Source organism: Typha latifolia, chromosome 5, assembly GCF_019914945.1.
Source record: "Typha latifolia isolate L0001 chromosome 5, TyphaL0001v2, whole genome shotgun sequence".
NCBI classification, from domain to species: Eukaryota; Viridiplantae; Streptophyta; class Magnoliopsida; order Poales; family Typhaceae; genus Typha; species Typha latifolia.
The window spans coordinates 16,768,086-16,787,504 of NC_133090.1; the positions used below are offsets into that span (position 1 = coordinate 16,768,086).

General features: G+C 38.1%; 3 protein-coding genes across 4 annotated transcripts; 1 reads left to right on the top strand and 2 right to left on the bottom strand.

Annotated features, from left to right (window-relative positions):
* Window positions 1–251: 251 nt before the first annotated feature.
* Window positions 252–3,236, bottom strand: LOC140788388 (vesicle transport v-SNARE 11-like). 2 transcript variants are annotated; one of them, XM_073137623.1, is made up of 6 exons: window positions 3,104–3,236; window positions 2,702–2,939; window positions 2,546–2,604; window positions 2,272–2,460; window positions 1,176–1,346; window positions 252–655 (listed from the first exon to the last, which is right to left on the bottom strand). In XM_073137623.1, exons 2-6 carry the CDS (start codon window positions 2,793–2,795, stop codon window positions 503–505), a joined length of 666 nt encoding a protein of 221 aa, XP_072993724.1. In that variant the 5' UTR covers window positions 2,796–2,939; window positions 3,104–3,236; the 3' UTR covers window positions 252–502. The 2 variants fall into 2 exon arrangements, with proteins under 2 accessions (XP_072993724.1, XP_072993725.1); XM_073137624.1 differs by having other exon boundaries at window positions 2,702–2,912; window positions 3,104–3,187.
* Window positions 3,237–3,660: 424 nt separating this feature from the next.
* Window positions 3,661–9,199, top strand: LOC140789968 (IAA-amino acid hydrolase ILR1-like 1). Its single transcript, XM_073139914.1, has 5 exons — window positions 3,661–4,108; window positions 4,469–4,594; window positions 6,733–7,047; window positions 7,677–7,805; window positions 8,384–9,199. Exons 1-5 carry the CDS (start codon window positions 3,767–3,769, stop codon window positions 8,786–8,788), a joined length of 1,317 nt encoding a protein of 438 aa, XP_072996015.1. The 5' UTR covers window positions 3,661–3,766; the 3' UTR covers window positions 8,789–9,199.
* A 5,341-nt stretch (window positions 9,200–14,540) lies between these two features.
* LOC140789588 (vacuolar-processing enzyme-like) lies at window positions 14,541–19,305 on the bottom strand. Its single transcript, XM_073139351.1, has 9 exons — window positions 18,975–19,305; window positions 18,116–18,280; window positions 17,876–18,032; window positions 17,375–17,460; window positions 17,086–17,285; window positions 16,338–16,386; window positions 16,033–16,245; window positions 15,632–15,838; window positions 14,541–14,982 (listed from the first exon to the last, which is right to left on the bottom strand). The coding sequence occupies exons 1-9, from the start codon at window positions 19,170–19,172 to the stop codon at window positions 14,800–14,802; spliced, it is 1,458 nt and encodes a 485-aa protein (XP_072995452.1). The 5' UTR covers window positions 19,173–19,305; the 3' UTR covers window positions 14,541–14,799.
* Between the last annotated feature and the right edge of the window lie 114 nt (window positions 19,306–19,419).

The following is a 19,419-nucleotide window of genomic DNA, read 5'->3' on the forward strand; positions in this document are numbered from 1 at the left end:
TTTGCTTAATATTTGATTAAAAAGGTTATTAAGACAGAATCAAAGCAGGCAAGGGAGGACTTCTAGCTGGAGATGAGCACTTTCAAAGGTGAAGTGAACGATTGGAAAAACACTAAATAAATCTCTGGCAAATTCTGTTAGCTTACTAGGTGACAGTCGATATTATGTCGTTAAAAAAGTTAGTGCGCTCAGTGGCCATTTTGCGAAATTAATGAGAGAATTGGTTTCCAAATGGTTCATCTGCAAAACTATTTTAACAACAGTAGGCACAATTTTTTTGCAATGAAACAGGGGCTACAGAACATCCATTCCAGCTTGCCAGGCTATGAGTCAAGCACGCAGTTGTTTCTTTCATAATAACAAATGGTCTTACTTGCACCAAAAGAAATGAAAAGATGAGAAAGAAAAATTTAAGGTCAAAACATACAGCATTCATTGACATTCAATCCACAAAATAGAGAAATAGATATACTTGTGGCTTACGTCCCTTCTGCACCAGTGCTTAATGAGCAAGCTTATAGTACAGTATCAGAAAAATGGCCAATACCAGGGCTACGATTACACTCCCAATAATCCATTTGTTCCTGTCCATTCTTCTTGACATGGCTGATAGTATTCTTTTGCTCTTGCCGATGTTATCGTCCACCCCATGTAGCTGAAAATTGAAAAGAGAAGCAATTAACGACACATGCAACCAATAAGAACATAACATCAAACAATCAGACCAATGTCAGGATTTCATGTTAGACTAATGATTCTGCACTATGAGCTGTGAACCTTAAGAATAGTGTGCATCAACTCGCACTTGTAACCTGGAAGCAATTTTTATTAATATTATTAAATCACACATTTCTAGTTCAACCAACTTCAAATAGAAAATCATACTATTTTCAAACTATACTTTTTGGATGACGCTTCTATGCTCATCACGTCAAATAAGACTGAGATGTGGGCTATGATTGATTTACTAAAATTCTTCATCCTTTTTGAACCAGGTCAACTAAGATCGATTCTATCAATGCTTAACATAACCCCAAACTCTAGTTTACAAAGCTAATTCTCCAATGACACCTTTCCCACAGTGTCAAATATCCAAAATGGAATATCAGGAAACTCAAAAAGCTTGCGGCCTAGTGTAAACAACTAACTACTACTAAGGAAAAGAATGAGCATACTGTATTATGAGCATGTAAGAGTGACTGCCGTTGTTGATGCAGGTCCTGAAGAATTGATACACCAAGTTCTTCTGTCTCCAACATAGTTCTTCGGGACTCTTTAATTCTATCAGTTGATTGATTCAATCTTTCTGTTGACATTAGCAATCTTCCCCTTTGATCAGTAGTCACCTGCACCATACAATGACCAATAGCATGAAACAAATAAGGAAAAGGAATTAGTTCCCAACTCAGCAGTAAAGCATTAGCGAGCATCTATATTACGTCAGAAAGTACTATAGGAGGATGCAGCACCTTGAAAAATCCTTCTACAGCATTGCTGGTATTAGGAGTATGTAAAATTACCACTGTTAGCAAGGACAGAGAAGACATAGGGTAGACAATATTTGAGATGATGGCTACATATCTTAGTATATAGGACAAAAAAATGTTCTTGGTTGTCATAAATTCCATTTGTATCTGAAGAAACAACTGAAACTAGAATATCCATATTACTAGCCTAGGTTGCCGTGTGAGAAGGATGTAAACTATTCCACATGCATTTCTCAATGCAAAAGTAAGAGGAGAGTTATTGCACTACGCGGTCCGGCAAAGACAAATATTTCTTGCAGTATTCAATATACGATTTTAGTAGAGAATTATGAGTACACATTATCTAAGACAGCCAAAGGATCTCGCTAACAGGTAAACCACTTCAGACAACCAATGTAATGGAAATGAAGACTATACTGTGAAAGAGTATTTAAAATGCTCAAACATTAGCAGAACAAATCTACCTAATGACTAGCTTAATTAGCTTTCAAAGGATGGGCCACGAGGAGGCGAATCACTAGCTTAGTTAGCTTTCAAGAGATATACTTATATGATATTGTCCATCAATCCTCTCTACTGCTCAATGCAACTATTACAAAGGGTAGGATACAACACGTCAGCACTAGATCTGGTTATGTATTATGAGAGGTTCCCGAAACATTTTGGACAACTGCAAGCAAAGAAGAAGACACAGGGACTACAAGAGGAATCAGCACAATTTGCTTTAGAAATTCAAAATTATAGATATATCTGTACCATGGGAGAAAAGAGTGCCTCAGCTTACCGCCAGTGTATCTGCCATTCCCGATTCCAACAACTCCTCTCTTGTCGCCTGGTTAGGATTAGTAGTTGTAATCCTTTTAAGCTCACTCTTCAAGTTGTTCAGATCAGACTTATACTCCCTCAACTTCGCCAGCAATCCAGCCTTCACGCTAGGTTGCAAGCTTCTAGCCTCGAGATCCATCTTGCGAATCTGGAAATGTCACACAAAAATCATGTAAAGATCATCCTACCTAACCTAACCAATGCTCGCTATAAAATTGTCAAATTAATTCTACCAGAGCTTCCGCATCCTCTAATCCGGATTTGATTGCAGAAACCTTCTGCTTCCTTTGCTCTGAGAAAAAATAAAAAGAAAAAAGATTGATAGATCTGTATTAGATTGACGGCATGCAAAATTAGATAAAAGCACGTGTAGAACAAAATCATCTCACCTCCCTCAGAAACTGCCGCTGATGAGCATTTACGCGAGAGAGATGCGGAGATCTCACAGTACTGGCGCTCGTACCCTTCAAAAACTTCGCTCATCGTGTCTCTCCAACGATTTCGAATTAAACTCAAGAATATGGAGGAAATCAACACCTCTGCAAGGAGAAGAGGGAAATCGGATACTTCTCCAACGAATTCCGCTTCCAAAACCTAAACCTAGAGATCAACGATCTCAGGTAAGCCCTAATTACACGCAACGGATCTCAATTACGGAGACGGCATAAACATCTCAACTAAAGCAACAATTCGTTCAAAGAAACCAAATTAAATTAGAGAAATCAAAGAAATATTCGTGAAATAATCGAACAAGTAGAACGAAATCGACATCGAAAGGATCCGATTCTTACGATTACGGCACCAGGTAGCGAACAACGAAAGGAAAGCTTTTGAGGACGACGAAGAAACGAGAAGCTAGAATATAACGGAGCGATATCGGAGTGTCCCCCCCCTCTCTACATGTTCGCTGACCCGACCCGACCCGTGTTCCAAATTATTATAAAAAGGTTATACTTTTTCATAAAATAAAAGGAAATGAATGAATAGTTGCATTCTGTCACGTGCGGCACGCCGTCACTGCCTCCTCGCCAAAATCCACACAAATATATAAAAGGACACACACACTATCTTTTAAATTCATTTCACCTTTTATAATTTTATTCAAGTTTACTCCCCCATAATTATATCTAAACTAAAATTATTATTTTTAATTATATAATAACAAATCTATATATTTATAATACTTTTATTATTTAAAATATTATAAATTAAATTATCTTAGATATATTTATTTAATTATTTATAATTTTATCTCTAATAAATATCTTCAAATTCTACTAATTAAATATAAGAAAATAAATAAATTTTAATGTAAATATAACCACAAGAGACAAATGAAATCGGGGGTAAAATGTAAGTTTTCGGATATAAGAAGTCCCCTAAACCCACTCTCTTCTTCCCTCTTCGAAGAAAGAACGCCACAAGAGAGGAGGGATCCAATTCTGAGATCCCCCATGTGTTTTTCCAAATGGGTAGCTTCGCTTCTCGTTCTTCTTCACCTATTACTCTCCCTTCCCATATCTCGCTCATCGATGCTGAATTCCGGTGGATTGCTCCAACGGGCTAAGGAATCAGAGCTCTTCGATTGGATGGTGGGCATAAGGAGAAGGATCCACGAGAATCCCGAGCTGGGTTACGAGGAATTCCAGACGAGCGAGCTTATAAGGAAGGAGTTGGATGCGATGGGCATCGCTTATGAGTACCCGGTCGCCGTCACAGGTGTCGTGGGGATTATCGGATCCGGGAAGCCACCCTTTGTTGCTTTGAGGGCTGATATGGATGCCCTCGCGATGCAGGTCAGACTTTCCAAGGAACTTTCATAAAAAATTAAAAAAAAGTTATTTACGATGGATTTTGCTATAAGACTTATTTCTCCTTTTTTTTTTTCGAAGGAGTGGGTTTTAAGTCTGTCTTAGATGGATTTTGATCACAATTTTGGTCTGAAACCTAGAACGACGTCGTCTGAATTTTTGATTTTTGATTTTATTGTTTGGTCAATTAACTTTCCTCTAGCTTCTCCTAAAATTTGTTTGGTTGATTTATTGTTCAAATTTATTATGGACTAAGAACTTTACCACAATTTGAGCACTTTTTGTTCTGAATATTACATTCTTGGTCATGTTCATTATTAAGTTCCGACTTTGCTGCAAGGATAGGAGAATGTGGAGTGGGAGCACAAGAGCAAAGTCCCTGGAAAGATGCATGCATGTGGCCATGATGCTCATGTTGCAATGTTGTTAGGTGCTGCTAAGATTCTTCAGGAGCATCATGATGAGCTGCAGGTCTGGAATTCTTTAGCCGTTTCTGAATTTTGTAAATATTGGAATCTCATTCAATTTCGTTTTGATGGTTTCTGAATTTTGTAAAATGTTGCAATGTTGTCAGCTTTCAAGAATGTGAGCTACCCACTTGCATAAATTAGCATAAATTTCATGATCTTTATCTGATTGATCTGTAATGATGAGTGTTTTCATGATGCAATATCCTAAAGACACGTCCTATGAATGAACCTGTTTCTCTTTACTTTTATGCAAGTAGCTCGATATCCATCATCACCCGTATAATAGTGCTTAATGGAACTTCCTAGCTCTGGCTACTGATAATTCCTTCCTCTCACAGCCAGAAATCTTATCATGTTTCTTGTTCATGGTCGTTAGCCTGTCTGTTTTAAGATATGTTAAAAAAGAAAGGTTCTATGGTGTAAGGAGAAAAGGTAAGGATTAGTACTTACTTTGGGTTTAATTTGTATTGAGATCAAATGTATTGTTTGTTCACTGAAGATTTCTACATGCATAATATTAGTATTGAACTCTGATGGAAACCAATGCTACACATCATTTTGAACAATTTCCACCTTTTTGCTTTTCTCCTTGCCACAATCTTATCTTCAACTTATCTGTTGAGAAGGACATGGCAATTGAAGTGTAATTTATTTCTAAGAAGCAAATTTCAATTTATTCATAGACTAAGGAATATTTTCCATGATTTATTGATAAAATGTATTGTCCTGCCTGCAGATTATTTTACTATTGTTCCACAGCAATTCCTGCAATTGCATAGGGTCTCTTTAGTAAAAATAACTAGGCAATCAAGTGCTAACAGTTCATGAATCCTTCTCCACATGCAAATTACTGCATAGAGTATTCATCCATTCAGTAGAATGCTCATATATTGGCTTGATCCAATTATTGGCTGATTGAAGATAAGTGATTTGTCGAGATTATTGTACCAAACAGACCACTTTATTTTTTGGAAGTCTGTATTGCTAGCATTGAAGTTCCATAGTGGGAAAAGTAAACCTTTCTAGAATCTCTTTTTTGTGATGATAGATTTATATAGAAGCTAAAATAAAGTGATGATGAAATTTGCATGAAGAAACATTTAAAAATTAGATAAAATGAAATGAAGAGATGAATCAGAGAAAAATAAAATGAGCAAAAGAAAATGGTGAATTAACCAAAACAGCAATGGGATTAATAAACTAAGTAGTGTTGTGTGAAATACAAAAATTAAATTAATTATCTCCCTTGTTCCTTTTCTCTGTACACATGTTATAAACTATAAAATGACTAAAGTTGGATCTTATCTGCTATCAAAGTATCTACAGTTGACATAACTATCAACTGTGGAGTATGGAGAAAGAAATTAGAAGATTACAGTAAATTTCAATGGGGTTATAACAAGGGCAATTAAGTTTCTTGTCTGTGAAAATATTTTGGTATTGTGATGGTGCCATCTCCGCATGTCCAACTTGGGAAATGACATTAAAATCAATCAACTTACAGCAGATAAAGATTGTTGTTTCTCTTTTTGAAGTTCTTTATTCATAATGTGCATGCTATTCCCTAAATACATATTATGGAGTTTGAGGCATTACTGAGTGATATATTATGTTGCATTAGGGCTTTAGATTGCAAATGACAGTAATGTAGGTACACTTCCTATATATCCATTTTAACCTCTCCAAAATTATCTCATATGTACAAACAATCAATAACTCTCTCTGTCTCTGTCTCTCACCCATTGCCCCATGAATGTTTTAATGAATGCCCCATGTTTCCCTATTCATCTCTGTTGCCTTTTCCACTGGCCTCTCTTGCTGAGACTGTGCCAATAACATAACCTTTAGTTTTTGTGTTTTGGATCACTATAATAGATAAAGTTTTACCTTTTCTACAGTTAAATAGTCTTCTCTTATCAAAGAATTGCACAAATATAATGATCTCCTTTTTCATGTGTTGTCTTGCAAAGATATGCTACTTTTAGAGTGGGAATTATCTATTTATCATTCGTCATTCTAGCTTCTAAGATATACTTTTTATTTGAATGTGATTTATCCTCCACTTTAATCTTCTAATAGTGTATTTCACTGTTCTTCTGATTTACCCTAAAATTGTTTCTCTTTTAATGATTTAAATAGGGAACAGTGCTCCTTCTTTTCCAACCAGCTGAGGAAGGAGGTGGTGGGGCAAAGAAAATGGTAGAAAGTGGAGTTGTTGAGAAAGTCGATGCTATTTTTGGGTTTCATATAGCTGGTGATTTACCTACTGGTATGGTGGCATCAAGACCTGGCCCTATTATGGCTGCGAGTGGGTTCTTTGAGGCAGTAATAAGTGGAAAGGGAGGTCATGCTGCTATTCCTCAGCACACTATAGATCCAATCATAGCTGCATCTAATGTGATTGTAAGCTTGCAGCATCTTGTTTCCCGTGAAGCTGACCCACTAGATTCTCAGGTATTTTATTTTATTATTTTCTTTTTGTTATTTTCATACTGTGGAACACTGTGCACTTCTCACTTTTAGAAATTCATTTCTTCTGGAAATCAGCACATGCGTATCTTTTCTAGGAGACATCTCTATCATTACTGCTGATAAGGTTGTCATTTCATCTGATCTGCTTGTACTAAATGATGTGAAAAAGGCCAAATGAACAAAAAACAAAAGTCAGAGCTGAGTGTGTACTGCATCACCAGAAGACTGAATGATAGGATAAGTCTGTCCACCAGCAAAGAACACCTTAATGCATCTCTGTTTCTCTTTTAGCATCCATTTAGCTTGTCTTCAGAGCAGCATGTGTGATGAAGAGCTCTAGTTAGAAATTGAATTGTTCCTACTTGATCTCTGATTTAGTGAAACATAAAAATAGTGCAAATTGTACTGTGTTTCTTGATTTAATCTTCTTTTTCAATCATAGGGATCGATTTCTGGTTGCATAGCATTATTACTGTTATCTAGAGGGCCGTTGTCATGCTAAAAGTCGGTTGTAAAATCTGTCTGCTTTTTGAGGAATGTTTACAAATTTTGAGTTGTCTCTTTGTTCACACTATATGGTTAGAGAAAGTGGTATCATGGTTTTATTGCAGGTAGTAACAGTAGCAAAATTTCAAGGAGGTGGAGCATTTAATGTAATTCCTGATTCCGTTACTATTGGTGGCACTTTCCGAGCCTTCTCAAAAGAAAGCTTTTCTCAACTAAAGCAACGAATTGAGGAGGTATGATGTTGTGGCATACAATTCATGCAACATGTTAAATGTGGGTTCATTTCTACAGGGCTTTGTTCTAACCATCAGATAGTTTGGCCAGTTTGAGTGTGCAGTGATTTGCATTGTCAACCAGCTGAAGAGAACTGACAAAGTGAATGACTAAATCTGTTAATTAATGAAGACTACTTATCAAGTTTGACATGCAAAATCTATGAGTTTGCACCTTGATCATGTTGTACTCTATCGTATGACTGTATGACTAGTTAACACATGAAGGTTCTCCCCAAAAATCAAATTGAATGTTGGTTATGACATTTTTTTTCCATATCACTACCTAATATTTGAAATGTTCTCTCTCTTAATATTTGCAAATGGACTACTCCTTGTTTAGGACCTTTAGGTACATTTGCAAAAAGCTACCTCACGTTAAATCGTAAAGAGTATGCTCAAAAAATTTTATCTTGTTAACGAAAATGTCCCTTTTCCCTCAGTATTCCCATGCTTTGAGAGAAAATGAGAAGAAAGCTAGGTCGGTGTTTGTGTTATTCCATGTGCACATACTGATACTTGTTCTCTGACTATGACAGGTTATTCTCGCACAAGCATACGTGCAGAGGTGCAATGCTATTGTGGACTTCCTCACCAAGGAGCGGCCTTTCTTCCCTGCAACGATCAATAACAAAGATCTCCATGAATACTTCCAGAAGGTTGCAGGAGAAATGCTGGGGTCTGAAAACATCAGAGATAGGAAGCCGACTATGGGAGCAGAAGACTTTGCTTTCTTCTCTGAAGTTGTCCCATCTGCATACTACTACTTCGTGGGGATGAAAAATGAGACCCGCGGACCTCTGCATCCTTCACATTCCCCATATTTCACAGTCAATGAAGAAGTGCTCCCCTATGGTGCAGCCCTTCATGCATCTCTGGCCATGCAATATCTTCTTGAACACTATTCTCCTTCGTCCGTTGAGAATACCCATGATGAACTCTAGAATTTTCTTCCTTTCAAAGAAAATTTTCTGGTGAACCAATGGATGGAGTTTCAAATGAATTTAAAGGCTACGTTGAGATTGCTTCTGCTGTGTCTTTGAGTTGGTCATCAGGAAGCCTTATTTACTGTATATTCTAGTAACATGAGAAGCAAGCTCTGGTTAGTCGCTTCTGGCATTCATTCTAAGAAAACATCTTTCTCTTTGGGTAGATCTTTCAGGTTGCTATTGAGGGCCTCTTCTGATCTGTCAAACATTTAGCCATTTTTGTTTCAATGGTGTGTATATTTATGTTGATAAGCTATCGCGACGAGGCTTGTCAGTGTATAGCTATTGATCATGAGATGAACATGGAAGCAATCTCTGTAGAAGATGTATTCAACGTATTGCTGAGAGCTTTTTGGCCGCCTTTTACTTCCATACGTAAAAGATGTATGGTAAATAAGTTTATAAGAAGACCCATTTTGATATATATATATATATAAACCTCATAATATCACCATCATGATGCCCATGATAAAAAGTAATCCTTTGTGGACCTGAGCGAGCTTAGTTTCCCATCACATATTAAATATAACTTTCAAACATACTAGACAACTATTATCTCTGCATAATTTACATATGAGAATGTTAATTAATTTACTTGGGGTTCCGCAAACTGGAAATGATACACACGACCTACCATGATTTTTATATGTATTGGTATTCACACTGTCATTCATTCGAGGGGCAATAACCCAGATAATTGCGCAGAAAAATGAGAGGTGGATAGATAATGATCAGATGCCATTAACAATCCACAAAAGCATGACAGCCAGAACCAAGTACTAAAGTTGCAGAATATTATTGGGTATGTATGTATTGCTGTAACCAATCAGAACATGGGATATTATTGGGATCAGATGTAGCTTTTATTACGTGTGTGGGACCATGTCCAACCATGCACGTGACATGTCAGTGTTCATCAAATTACCAAACTGCCATTAAATCTCTTACTAAGAAGATGGCCATCACAAACGGCTAGAAGAACTTGGCACCAAAATTATAAGAACCAATTAATCAAAAGAAGCAGAAACAATAGAATGGCATGTAAAAAAAGGATCTCGTACAAACCAAATAATATTATACGATCATAAAGAAAAGATCCAAACAATGCACGCACGCACTCGGGAATAGTATATAGGTAACGCCTAGGGGGAAGATGAACACACGCCGTCGGATCCGAGAGCGAAGGATGAGATCTGCGACCGGAGGCGTCGGATCCATCAGTGCCGGCGAAGCGACGCGAAGAGGAGCGCCACGGCGGAGCAGATTAGAGTGCTGTAGATGGGAGAGGATAGAGACATCGCCCCAGAGGTGGGGCTCGGGGCTGGAGCGTCGGCGGCGAAGGCTCCGTTGGAAAGAGATGCGACGGAGAGGACAGCCATGAGGAGGACGGAGAAAGCCCTGGAATCGAATGCGGCCATTTTACTCTCTCTCTCTCTCTCTCACTAGGTTTCGGAAGGATTTGGGCGAAAGAGAGGAGCTTAATGGGAGAGGAGGAGAAGGTGGTTTATATAAAGAGGAGAGGAGAAGAGAAGAGAAGAGAAAAGATGGAGAAGACTGGCTGGTTTTGTTGGACCGACAGCTGGCGGTAATTAACAGTCTGGCGATTATTTGGCGACAGATATTAATTATTATTAATTCACGGAAAACGCTTGAGGAGTAATCCGTTTTCTTTTTTATTTTATTTTTAATATTTTATAGGTTTGATGAAACGGTCGTCCCTCTACTCAACAAGGATAAATCTATGTATAATAAGAGGCTCTTTATTCACATCTGTTATGAGAGTAACACCTTTTTAAATTCTCGTTATTAATATGTAAAGTCTTCTGCTTTTAAAGTCCCGGTTAATGTAATTGTAATGCCTATGAAATATGAATGAAGTCAATATATTTGGCAGTTGGCAATTGGCAATTGGCTAGCTGTTGAAACATCGCATCTGACAGCTAATTAAGGCTGCCAAATATCCCCCACTATATTAAATTTATATAAATTTTATATGACACGCTGCGTATATGTGTGTTCCGACTTCCGAAGCTCTCATAGAAAGGGAATGTTTGATTCAATTCAACTTGCTATTGGAGAGGAAGGCTAAGATATTACTAACAGATTGCCAACCAAGAGTTGGTTTATTTTAATTAGAAACTGAAACGAGCAACAGAGACCACAACACATGCTCCTGCTTCATATCTATCTCCCCTACAGGCCACAGCAAACTTAATGTGGTCCATGGAATCATGTGATTGGTTTTTTACTCTCCCTCACGTCTCTGTTTCTTGCTTGCTTGCATGATCTACGAACCAGTAATAGGGATGTAAAAAACCACGTCTGGTACTATGGTTTCAGTTCGATTGTTGGTTCAAAAGCTCAACAAGGTTCAATATTTCATTCATGACTTGATTATGAATTATAAAAGAACATGTAGCACATTGTATAGTATAGTGATTTTAATCAAGCTGAGCGCTGTGGGCTTTGAACTTTGGCTTGAGATAACAAGTTTCGTCTGTTGATGAACATTTGAGAGGAGCAGAACGCCCCAACATGCAGCATTTTCGTCCAAACCTTTCTCAAATAATGAGCATAACTGACAGTCTGTTATAATGAGATAAAGCAATGATAGGTCCCACTAGGAACGAGGGGTTGCTATTGGCAACGAAGCAGGACGAGATCTCGCAATTAAACGACCATAACTATTAAGAAGGAAGCTGCATCACCAACTACGGAAGTTGATGGAACCGGGGAGTCTGGAATTACTCCTTTATTCATGTGAAATTAAAAGAGCTTCTCATTCTTTATTAACAGAATCTCAACTGTGTAGCAGAATATTCTTTAAAGGTTAATTAGATTAGATCAAGGCGATCTAAATATTTCGAGGTTAGTAGTTGGTTAGAGTACCCATCTTTACGGCGCTACATCGTGTAGCAGTTACCAGATTAATCATCCGCTGGTCCATAGCTCTCAAGACTATCTTGCAAACATTTAGTACAAGATCATTCGACGACACGATAAGGAGAAAAAATAGAGGCAAAATAGAAGAAAAAGAGAAGACAAAAGATGCAGTTAAAAAATAGTACCAAACAATGTGAATCGATGAAGTAGAAATACCATATCTACATACTCAAACGGACCAGATGTACACATCTTTATTTTTTCGAAGACACAGATCCAGATCTATCCCCAATCGAGGCACTAAGAGCCCCACCCGAGATCCGATCTCAAACAATGCTGTAAAAGAACAAATAGGGAACTAAAAAGAAGCGCATATACTAAGGTGTACGACCAAATCGGGAGCAGAAACGCTCGGGACCGTCGGATCCATCAGTGGCGGAGAGATCCGAGAAAGAGAGCGGCGGCGGAGGCGAGGAGGGCAGCGGCGAGAGGAGGAGAGGAGACTCCGGCTGCAGAGGTGGGGCTGGGGGCGGGGGCGTCCGCCGCGGAGGCTACTTCGACTAGGGAGGCGACGGCCACGGCCGCCACGGCGCAGATCGCGAGAGCCTTTCTTCCAAAGCCCGCCATTGCTGTTGCTGCTTCGTGCGAGCTTGGAAAAGAGAGAGAGAGAGAGAGAGAGAGAGAGAGAGAGAGAGAGAGAGAGAGAGAAAGAGAGAGATGGCGAGGTGGGCCGAACATAGGAGGAGTAGATGTATTTATAGGAGAGGAAATAGTCGGGCAGGGATGGGAGAACGGGCAGCTGCCCGGGATGACAGCTGGTTGCCTCCCGCGACAGCTGGATGTGGAACGAAGCGCGGCGTTCATATACTGTATTAGTTAGTATCTTGTATTCTTTTAATTGAACCGCGCTTCATGAATCATTGCAAAGAATTAAAAAAAGAAGAAAAAGAATTACATACTTTACTGAAAAATTAAAAAGACTCTTGACTCGAAAAAAATATATTTGTAAATAGAGCATTGCTAACTCGATGTGAAGATATCTCTAGATGTCAAACATCTTCTTCTCAATAAGACTGGTGGAGATGTTGATATGAGAACAAGAAAGAAAGAAAATATTATATATATATATATATATATATATATATATATATATATTACGGTGCACGCGTCGCCGAAATTGAATTGGTTCTTCTGTGTGAAATTCCCGATTTACCCTCATGTGCCAGCGAATGACGAGAGCCAGACGTTTCGCAATGTGCCTTCCTGGAAAGATCGTGTACGAGTAATGGTTGGCAAGTATAGTGGCGATCCTGGCGCCGTAGTCCACTTTGCATCGGCTGGCGTATCCTTGTCTCGGTTAGTTGGAACCATCGTCAGCGACGTTTCGACACGCGGAAGAAGAGGAAGCACGAACGACGAGGTCAATTGGTCATTTATTCAACACAAGGATATGCCACGTGTGAACGAAATAATCCAAGTTACGCCTACTTTGTATTAATTAGTAAACCATATACTTACTTACTCCGTTGAAGTAAGTAACATACTATAACATTACATCTGTTCATAAGAAATACACAAACTGTGCATTTCTATTATGTTAAAAACTCTTTGCTAAAAAGAAACCAAGACTTTGAGAATCTCACAGCAAAGCACTGGGGCCAGGCTATTAGAAATTAGGATGTCCAAGGATCCACACAAAAAAAAACAAGGTCTTATCCAATATGCTTTAATCATCACAAAGAAGAAACAAAAGAGTAGTTAGTTGCACCTGGGGTCACAAAGAGCTGTCAAACTTAGCTTAACAATACAACTATCTTTTTGCAATTAAAGAGACGGGGATTAGAGTATTCTGATGTTACTGTCTGCTCTTGTCTCAGTAGCAAGACTTGCATATGTGCTTGCTCCTAGGTTGTTTGGATTACTCCCAAGATAAAAGAGAAAAGGGATTACTCTCTGTATTTCTTCTATCTTTAGATATTTTTGTACATCTCATGCAGTGTGTGCATCACATGTGTGAGCCAACTGCCTAAATAATTTTAGACATAGGGGTTGAATTGAATGACCTGTATCGATATGGGTTGTCTTGTTTTGGGCACATGAAGACTCAGCATAGCTGTCTTTCCTGGCTTGGTGCATGTGGTGGTATACTTGCTGCAATCATAAATCACAAAGCTAGCTAATAGCTACCCCACATAATTTGCAATCCTCTAAGGAGATGCCCCAAGTTAAAGTGCAAACATTCCTCAAATTCCTAATTCTGAGTTGCTTTAATATCATATCAAATTGCAGTCCTCAATAAGCTGCTAAATTTATCTCAATCTGCAAACAATAAAATTTTCACCATGCAAATTTGAGGAATACATCCACTTTTAAGGAGCTATATGTAGGGGTGTCAAAATAAACTAGCTACTCAGAACCTAAATAAATTTAGGTTCAAATTAAATTTAGAGCCAAAGCTAAGCCTAAGACTGCTTGCTCAGGCTCAACTCAAAGAATTACTTATTAGTATTATATATAAGTATTCACATATAACTATGATCTATGCTCGATTTAAAGAATAGCCTAATTTTAGACTTGGACTCGACTCTGTCCAGCTCAGCTTGAGGTTAATTTAAAAATAAATTCTATTTAGGCCCATGCACAGTTTGACTTGGGTCAAACTTAACTCAGCTCCACGAGCCTAAATAAAAAGGTTAGGCCTAAAATTAATTTTGAGCCAAGCCTTGTGCCGGCTTGCCCAAGCTCAGCTCATTTACACCCATATCTATATAGTTTTACATTTAGAGCACATCGGAAATCATAGTCATTAACATCTTGGAGCACATTCTAATGTTAACTCCAGCTCAACTATGTTGACATGGAACGATATAACATAGAATTACACATCATGATAGATTCAGCAACAAATGGCCACCAATGGTGTTAATTATTTACAAGATCCATATCGTTAAATGGGCAAATCTGATAATGGATATTTTTCAAGCTCTTTGGCAATTATATCTACATTTAGCAGAGCACAGGTAGGCAGCTCCAACATATACTGGTCAGAAATGCTGAGATGATACAGTTGTTTCATGGTAGCTTCAGGCACTAAAGCCCTTATGGAGAGAACTCCAACGGTTAGGAGGGAAACTCATGCAAGCTTGAGCAGAGACCCCAGCCATGGTCTCTTCTCGAACACCTGCATTGCAGATATTTGCAATGGATCGCATGTGTTTCATGCCATACTGTGCCAATGATCCACACCGTGTTTCAAAACTCCGTACCTGCACAGAAAGACAAGGTATATGTAGAGAATTGAATAATAAGGGGCAGTAGCAGGAAATAGTAGCATGTCAAACATCAGGAGTATGCAAACAAAGACTGAATTAGAATATTCACAAAGACTTTCTAGGGAAGACTAGAAATAGGAAGTTTTATGTAAACCGGTTGTGATGGGTGAAGAAAAAGTTAAATGTCTATCACAAGGTGCTGATATTTTGACCGTCACTTGTAATTTTGTGATGAATAAAAGATGCTCTAATATGTGAAAAGTAAGATTATGATCCACTTAAGGCTATTACCACCCATAGACACAATAATCTGACGACTCATTTACAGTTCAAACCTCTTGCAACAACTAGGTGTTGATCAAATATCAACCTTGATCACACAATGCAGCAAATTCAAAAACGTAGATTTTGAAGGTAAAGGTTGCTGAATCTGTGGCACAGGCCTATACAAGAAGGCAACCAGCACAGCATGGCTGGCAGAAATGTCTTCTAACAAGACATGTAACAGAAAATTAGGGCATCGAGATCTTGCCACTATTATGAAAAATATGTAAGAAGTAAAAAATATGATAACACAAAGTACAAAGGAGAAAAGGACTCAAAAAAGAGAAACACAACCCAGTAGAGGTCCTTAGTTGCTTACCATTGATTTAAGGCAATCCCAATCATCAACCAAAGGTTGGCCAGCTGGTCGAATAGTGCTTAACACCTCTGAGCCTTTCTCAGAACCAAATAGAAGATTTCCGATGAGTTCAATACTACTGTCTACATGCGACCTATGAGCCATAACTTCAAGCAATTGCTTCTGAGCATCAAGTTTCTTCGAAGAACCTTCAGGTGACCTCCGGAACTTGTATGAAAGGTAAAGATCAGTAGTGGAGGATCAAATGCAGCACAAAAACAGAAGGGATATATTCAAACAAACTAGAAGGGTATATTTGAACAGATTATTTACCAAGAAACAAACGGGGAAAAATACTAATGCACAAGACAATAGTAAAACCTCAATTGTGAACACAACTTAGCAGAGGACTTAGGATTAACCTTTTGCCACAAGTAAATTAGATCTGCATCCCGTTGGTTAACAGCTCTTGAAAATGATGGCAATGAGTTGCCATCAACGGAAGTAGCATTATCATTAGCTGGATTTGAACCAATGTACAAGAATAGATGTTGGGTGTTGAGATCTAGATCCCCATACTGCATAACATGTGAACCAACACTATCTGGATAATGAATTTCTGTCCTGCTTTTGACCTGAAAAAACCATTAGAAAAGTTAAGATCCACAAATCAATCCATGCAGATTGCAGAAGTAACAAGGAGGAATTCACAATATGGAACACTTACTAATTGGTACTGCTGATTTAGACTTTCAGTCCGCATATTGTGTACATCACTGTCCACAAAAAAATATTAATCTACAGACCAAAAATTCAAGAATTTATGGTACATCTATATAATTATTCATATGCATAACTCCAAAGGGTAATGTACAGAAAAGTACATCCATGGGACCATGATATAACTAAAAATATGTATCATGAACTCATGCAACAGATTGAACCATGAAGAATCCTAAAAATATTTTTAATAATAGACAAACAACTGAAAAGGTAAGTTGGTTTGAAACCTCAATAAACTGACTAATGGAACAAGATATTACTATTTGAAAATGAATTTCTTGCAGCTCAACTTGTTCTCTTACTTCCGCTGCTCTCAGTCTCTACTCAATACTGTTCCAATTTGTCCAAAATAAAACTAGATAGTTTATTGACAATCTGTCAAAGATACAAATATATACTTCCATACAAGCATGTGTGTCTCTATGTATGTATGTATGCATCCATCCATCAAGTGCATGTCTGTGTACCCGTTGACAACAATAAATGATCATCTCATCATGGCAAACATAATAATATATATATCAATACAACATATCAAACAAAATCCAAGATAATAAATTTGTTCTCTCTTGAAATTAAGTGATGTACTATACTATTGCAAAATCCATTTAAAAATATTGTGAACTTCACTCTTTGTAATATGGTAGCATGAAATTATGAGTCTTTTCTTATCAAACTTGAGAAACTTGTACCTGTCTTCCATCCAAGAAACACTATACAAATCCCCCAAACAGGTATAGTACTCACGAGGAGGGCTTGGGTATTCCCCAGGACAATAAGTTCCCCAACTGCTCTCCACAGCATTTGATGCTGTGGTTGCATAAATATTTATATCTTCTGGGAGAAGACCTTCAAATATACTGCCAGATTCGCAAGCCTCAAGATAGAAAACCTGAAAAAAAAAGTATATTAAATTATTAAATTATTACCTTAAAAACCTGCAAGAGCACAATAGCAACTAATATTACAAATAGGCAGTACCATGCTTTTATAGGTTCCAGAAGCATGTTTCTTCTTTAGAACAGCGATCAGGTCATTAGCATAAAGGTAAGGAAAGGTCGGCATACCTAGCAAAGATTTAAGATGCAAAGGATCAAACACTCAGGGTCATATTTCAAAATAAACACTTTAGTCGAGCATAAGCGCAATATAAGTCCAAAAGAAAAATGAAAGATTGAGAATTGAAACATCAGCAAGTTCATAATGTAGAAGTTATTTATATACACCAGATTTTGATTCTGCCAATTGAAGACAATCAAGTTTAATCTTATACAATGAAAAAAGGAGATGGATAGAAAAACTTATTAGATACCATTGGATTGACTTTGGTACCAAATAAGTTCTCTTATAGGATTTGAACTAATGATTCCAAATACCAAACTGATAAGAAACTCTAGAAGGAAAGTTTTGTTCTGTTATGATGATGTAAGAACTTATTCGAATTACAAATGAACAACTGCAATTGGAAAATTAACCACTAACCGAGAACCCCAGGTCCACCATGATCGGAGTAGAATATAAAGATATGGTCATCTGGACCACTATCAACAACCTTTCCACTTCCTCCAGTAAGAGCAGTCTTATTCCCAAGGAGAACAGCAAAAAAGTTGTTAACATTAACATCCTCTCCAACATAATCCTGCGAAGGGCCACCAAACCATGGGTGAAGAGACAATAATGCTAAAAGACACAATTGGTCCACGTATTGGGTAAGGAGAAAACCTTGGGAACTCCTGTGTAGACATTTTCACCCTGTGGATGATTGATGATGACTCCAGGTCTAGGATTGTCTTCATTATAAGCAATATCATCATACATGAAAACAATGATATTCTCGTCTTTCAAACCACCATTCTTCATGACTTGATATGCATGACAAACATCGGCCTACAAATGTTCCACATGAAAAAAGATTATCAATCTACATAAAAGAGTAATAGTAGCACTACAAACTTTATGTTAAAACTTGAAAGGAAATTGATAATTCTACAGCCACTGAGTACATCTTCACTTACAAAAACGGTCATCACAAGATGGAGAGAGATAAAAACTCACACTTTAAATCAGCTCAGGACGATTTTTTTTTTTTTTTTGAATTAGCTATAATAGAATATGAGTTCTGCTTCAGCAATAACAATTAGAAGGCAAGGGCTTTTGTTTCTTTTCCTTTTGTGGCCTAGAGAAAACATTTGAGAAAGGAAAGCAATATAATGAGCACTTTTTAAGTTCACGTAGAAACCAACCCATCTCGACACAATGAAGTTCGACCATCAAAGACGATATAACATACATAACGGGATCTGGAGAAGGTGCAGTCTCATACATATATAATGCATCAAATGACACTTTGAGCTTGCGAGGCAGAATTAATTTAAAAAGAACAAAACATGGGAAAGAGTAAGCACATACACATGAAGAAAGAAGCAAGATCACATATTAACAGCATAAATTTCTAACTCCTTTAATAGATGCTACAAGAACTTCGATGAACAAATAGAAAGGGGAAAGTAAAATAGCAACGCCTAAAACGAATCTAACGTAAAGCTTAAACAAATTAAAAATAGACGAGAGAGTAAGTTACCTGATGCCGGTAATTTCCATATCCGGACGACCCGGCGATGAGAACAGCCCATCGTGTCCCCACGGCATCGTCATCATCGCGGTTGATCCGCGGGACCTCGCGATCGGACGGCAGCCGGATGGTGGGATCGAGGCGGGACTCGGCGATTAAAATCAGGAGGAGAAGGAGAAGAATCGCGCCGCCGTGCAAATGGGCCATGCTTCCGAATCGAATCGGATCGGCGAGCTGTAGATAACGAGCTCCGTTACGGGGACGGGAGCTCAGGTGGGGGGAGAAACGAGACGGAGAGGAAAGAGGACGGCTTTATATATTCTTTTGCGTTTATTTATGTAAGCGGGTAGGTATGAATGGACGTTGGGTTAAAGCTAGAGCGGTGGATCAAACGTAACCATAAACGGTTCTGGATCAGCCTAAAAGGGCTCAGAAAAAGCCCAGTCCAGCCCAC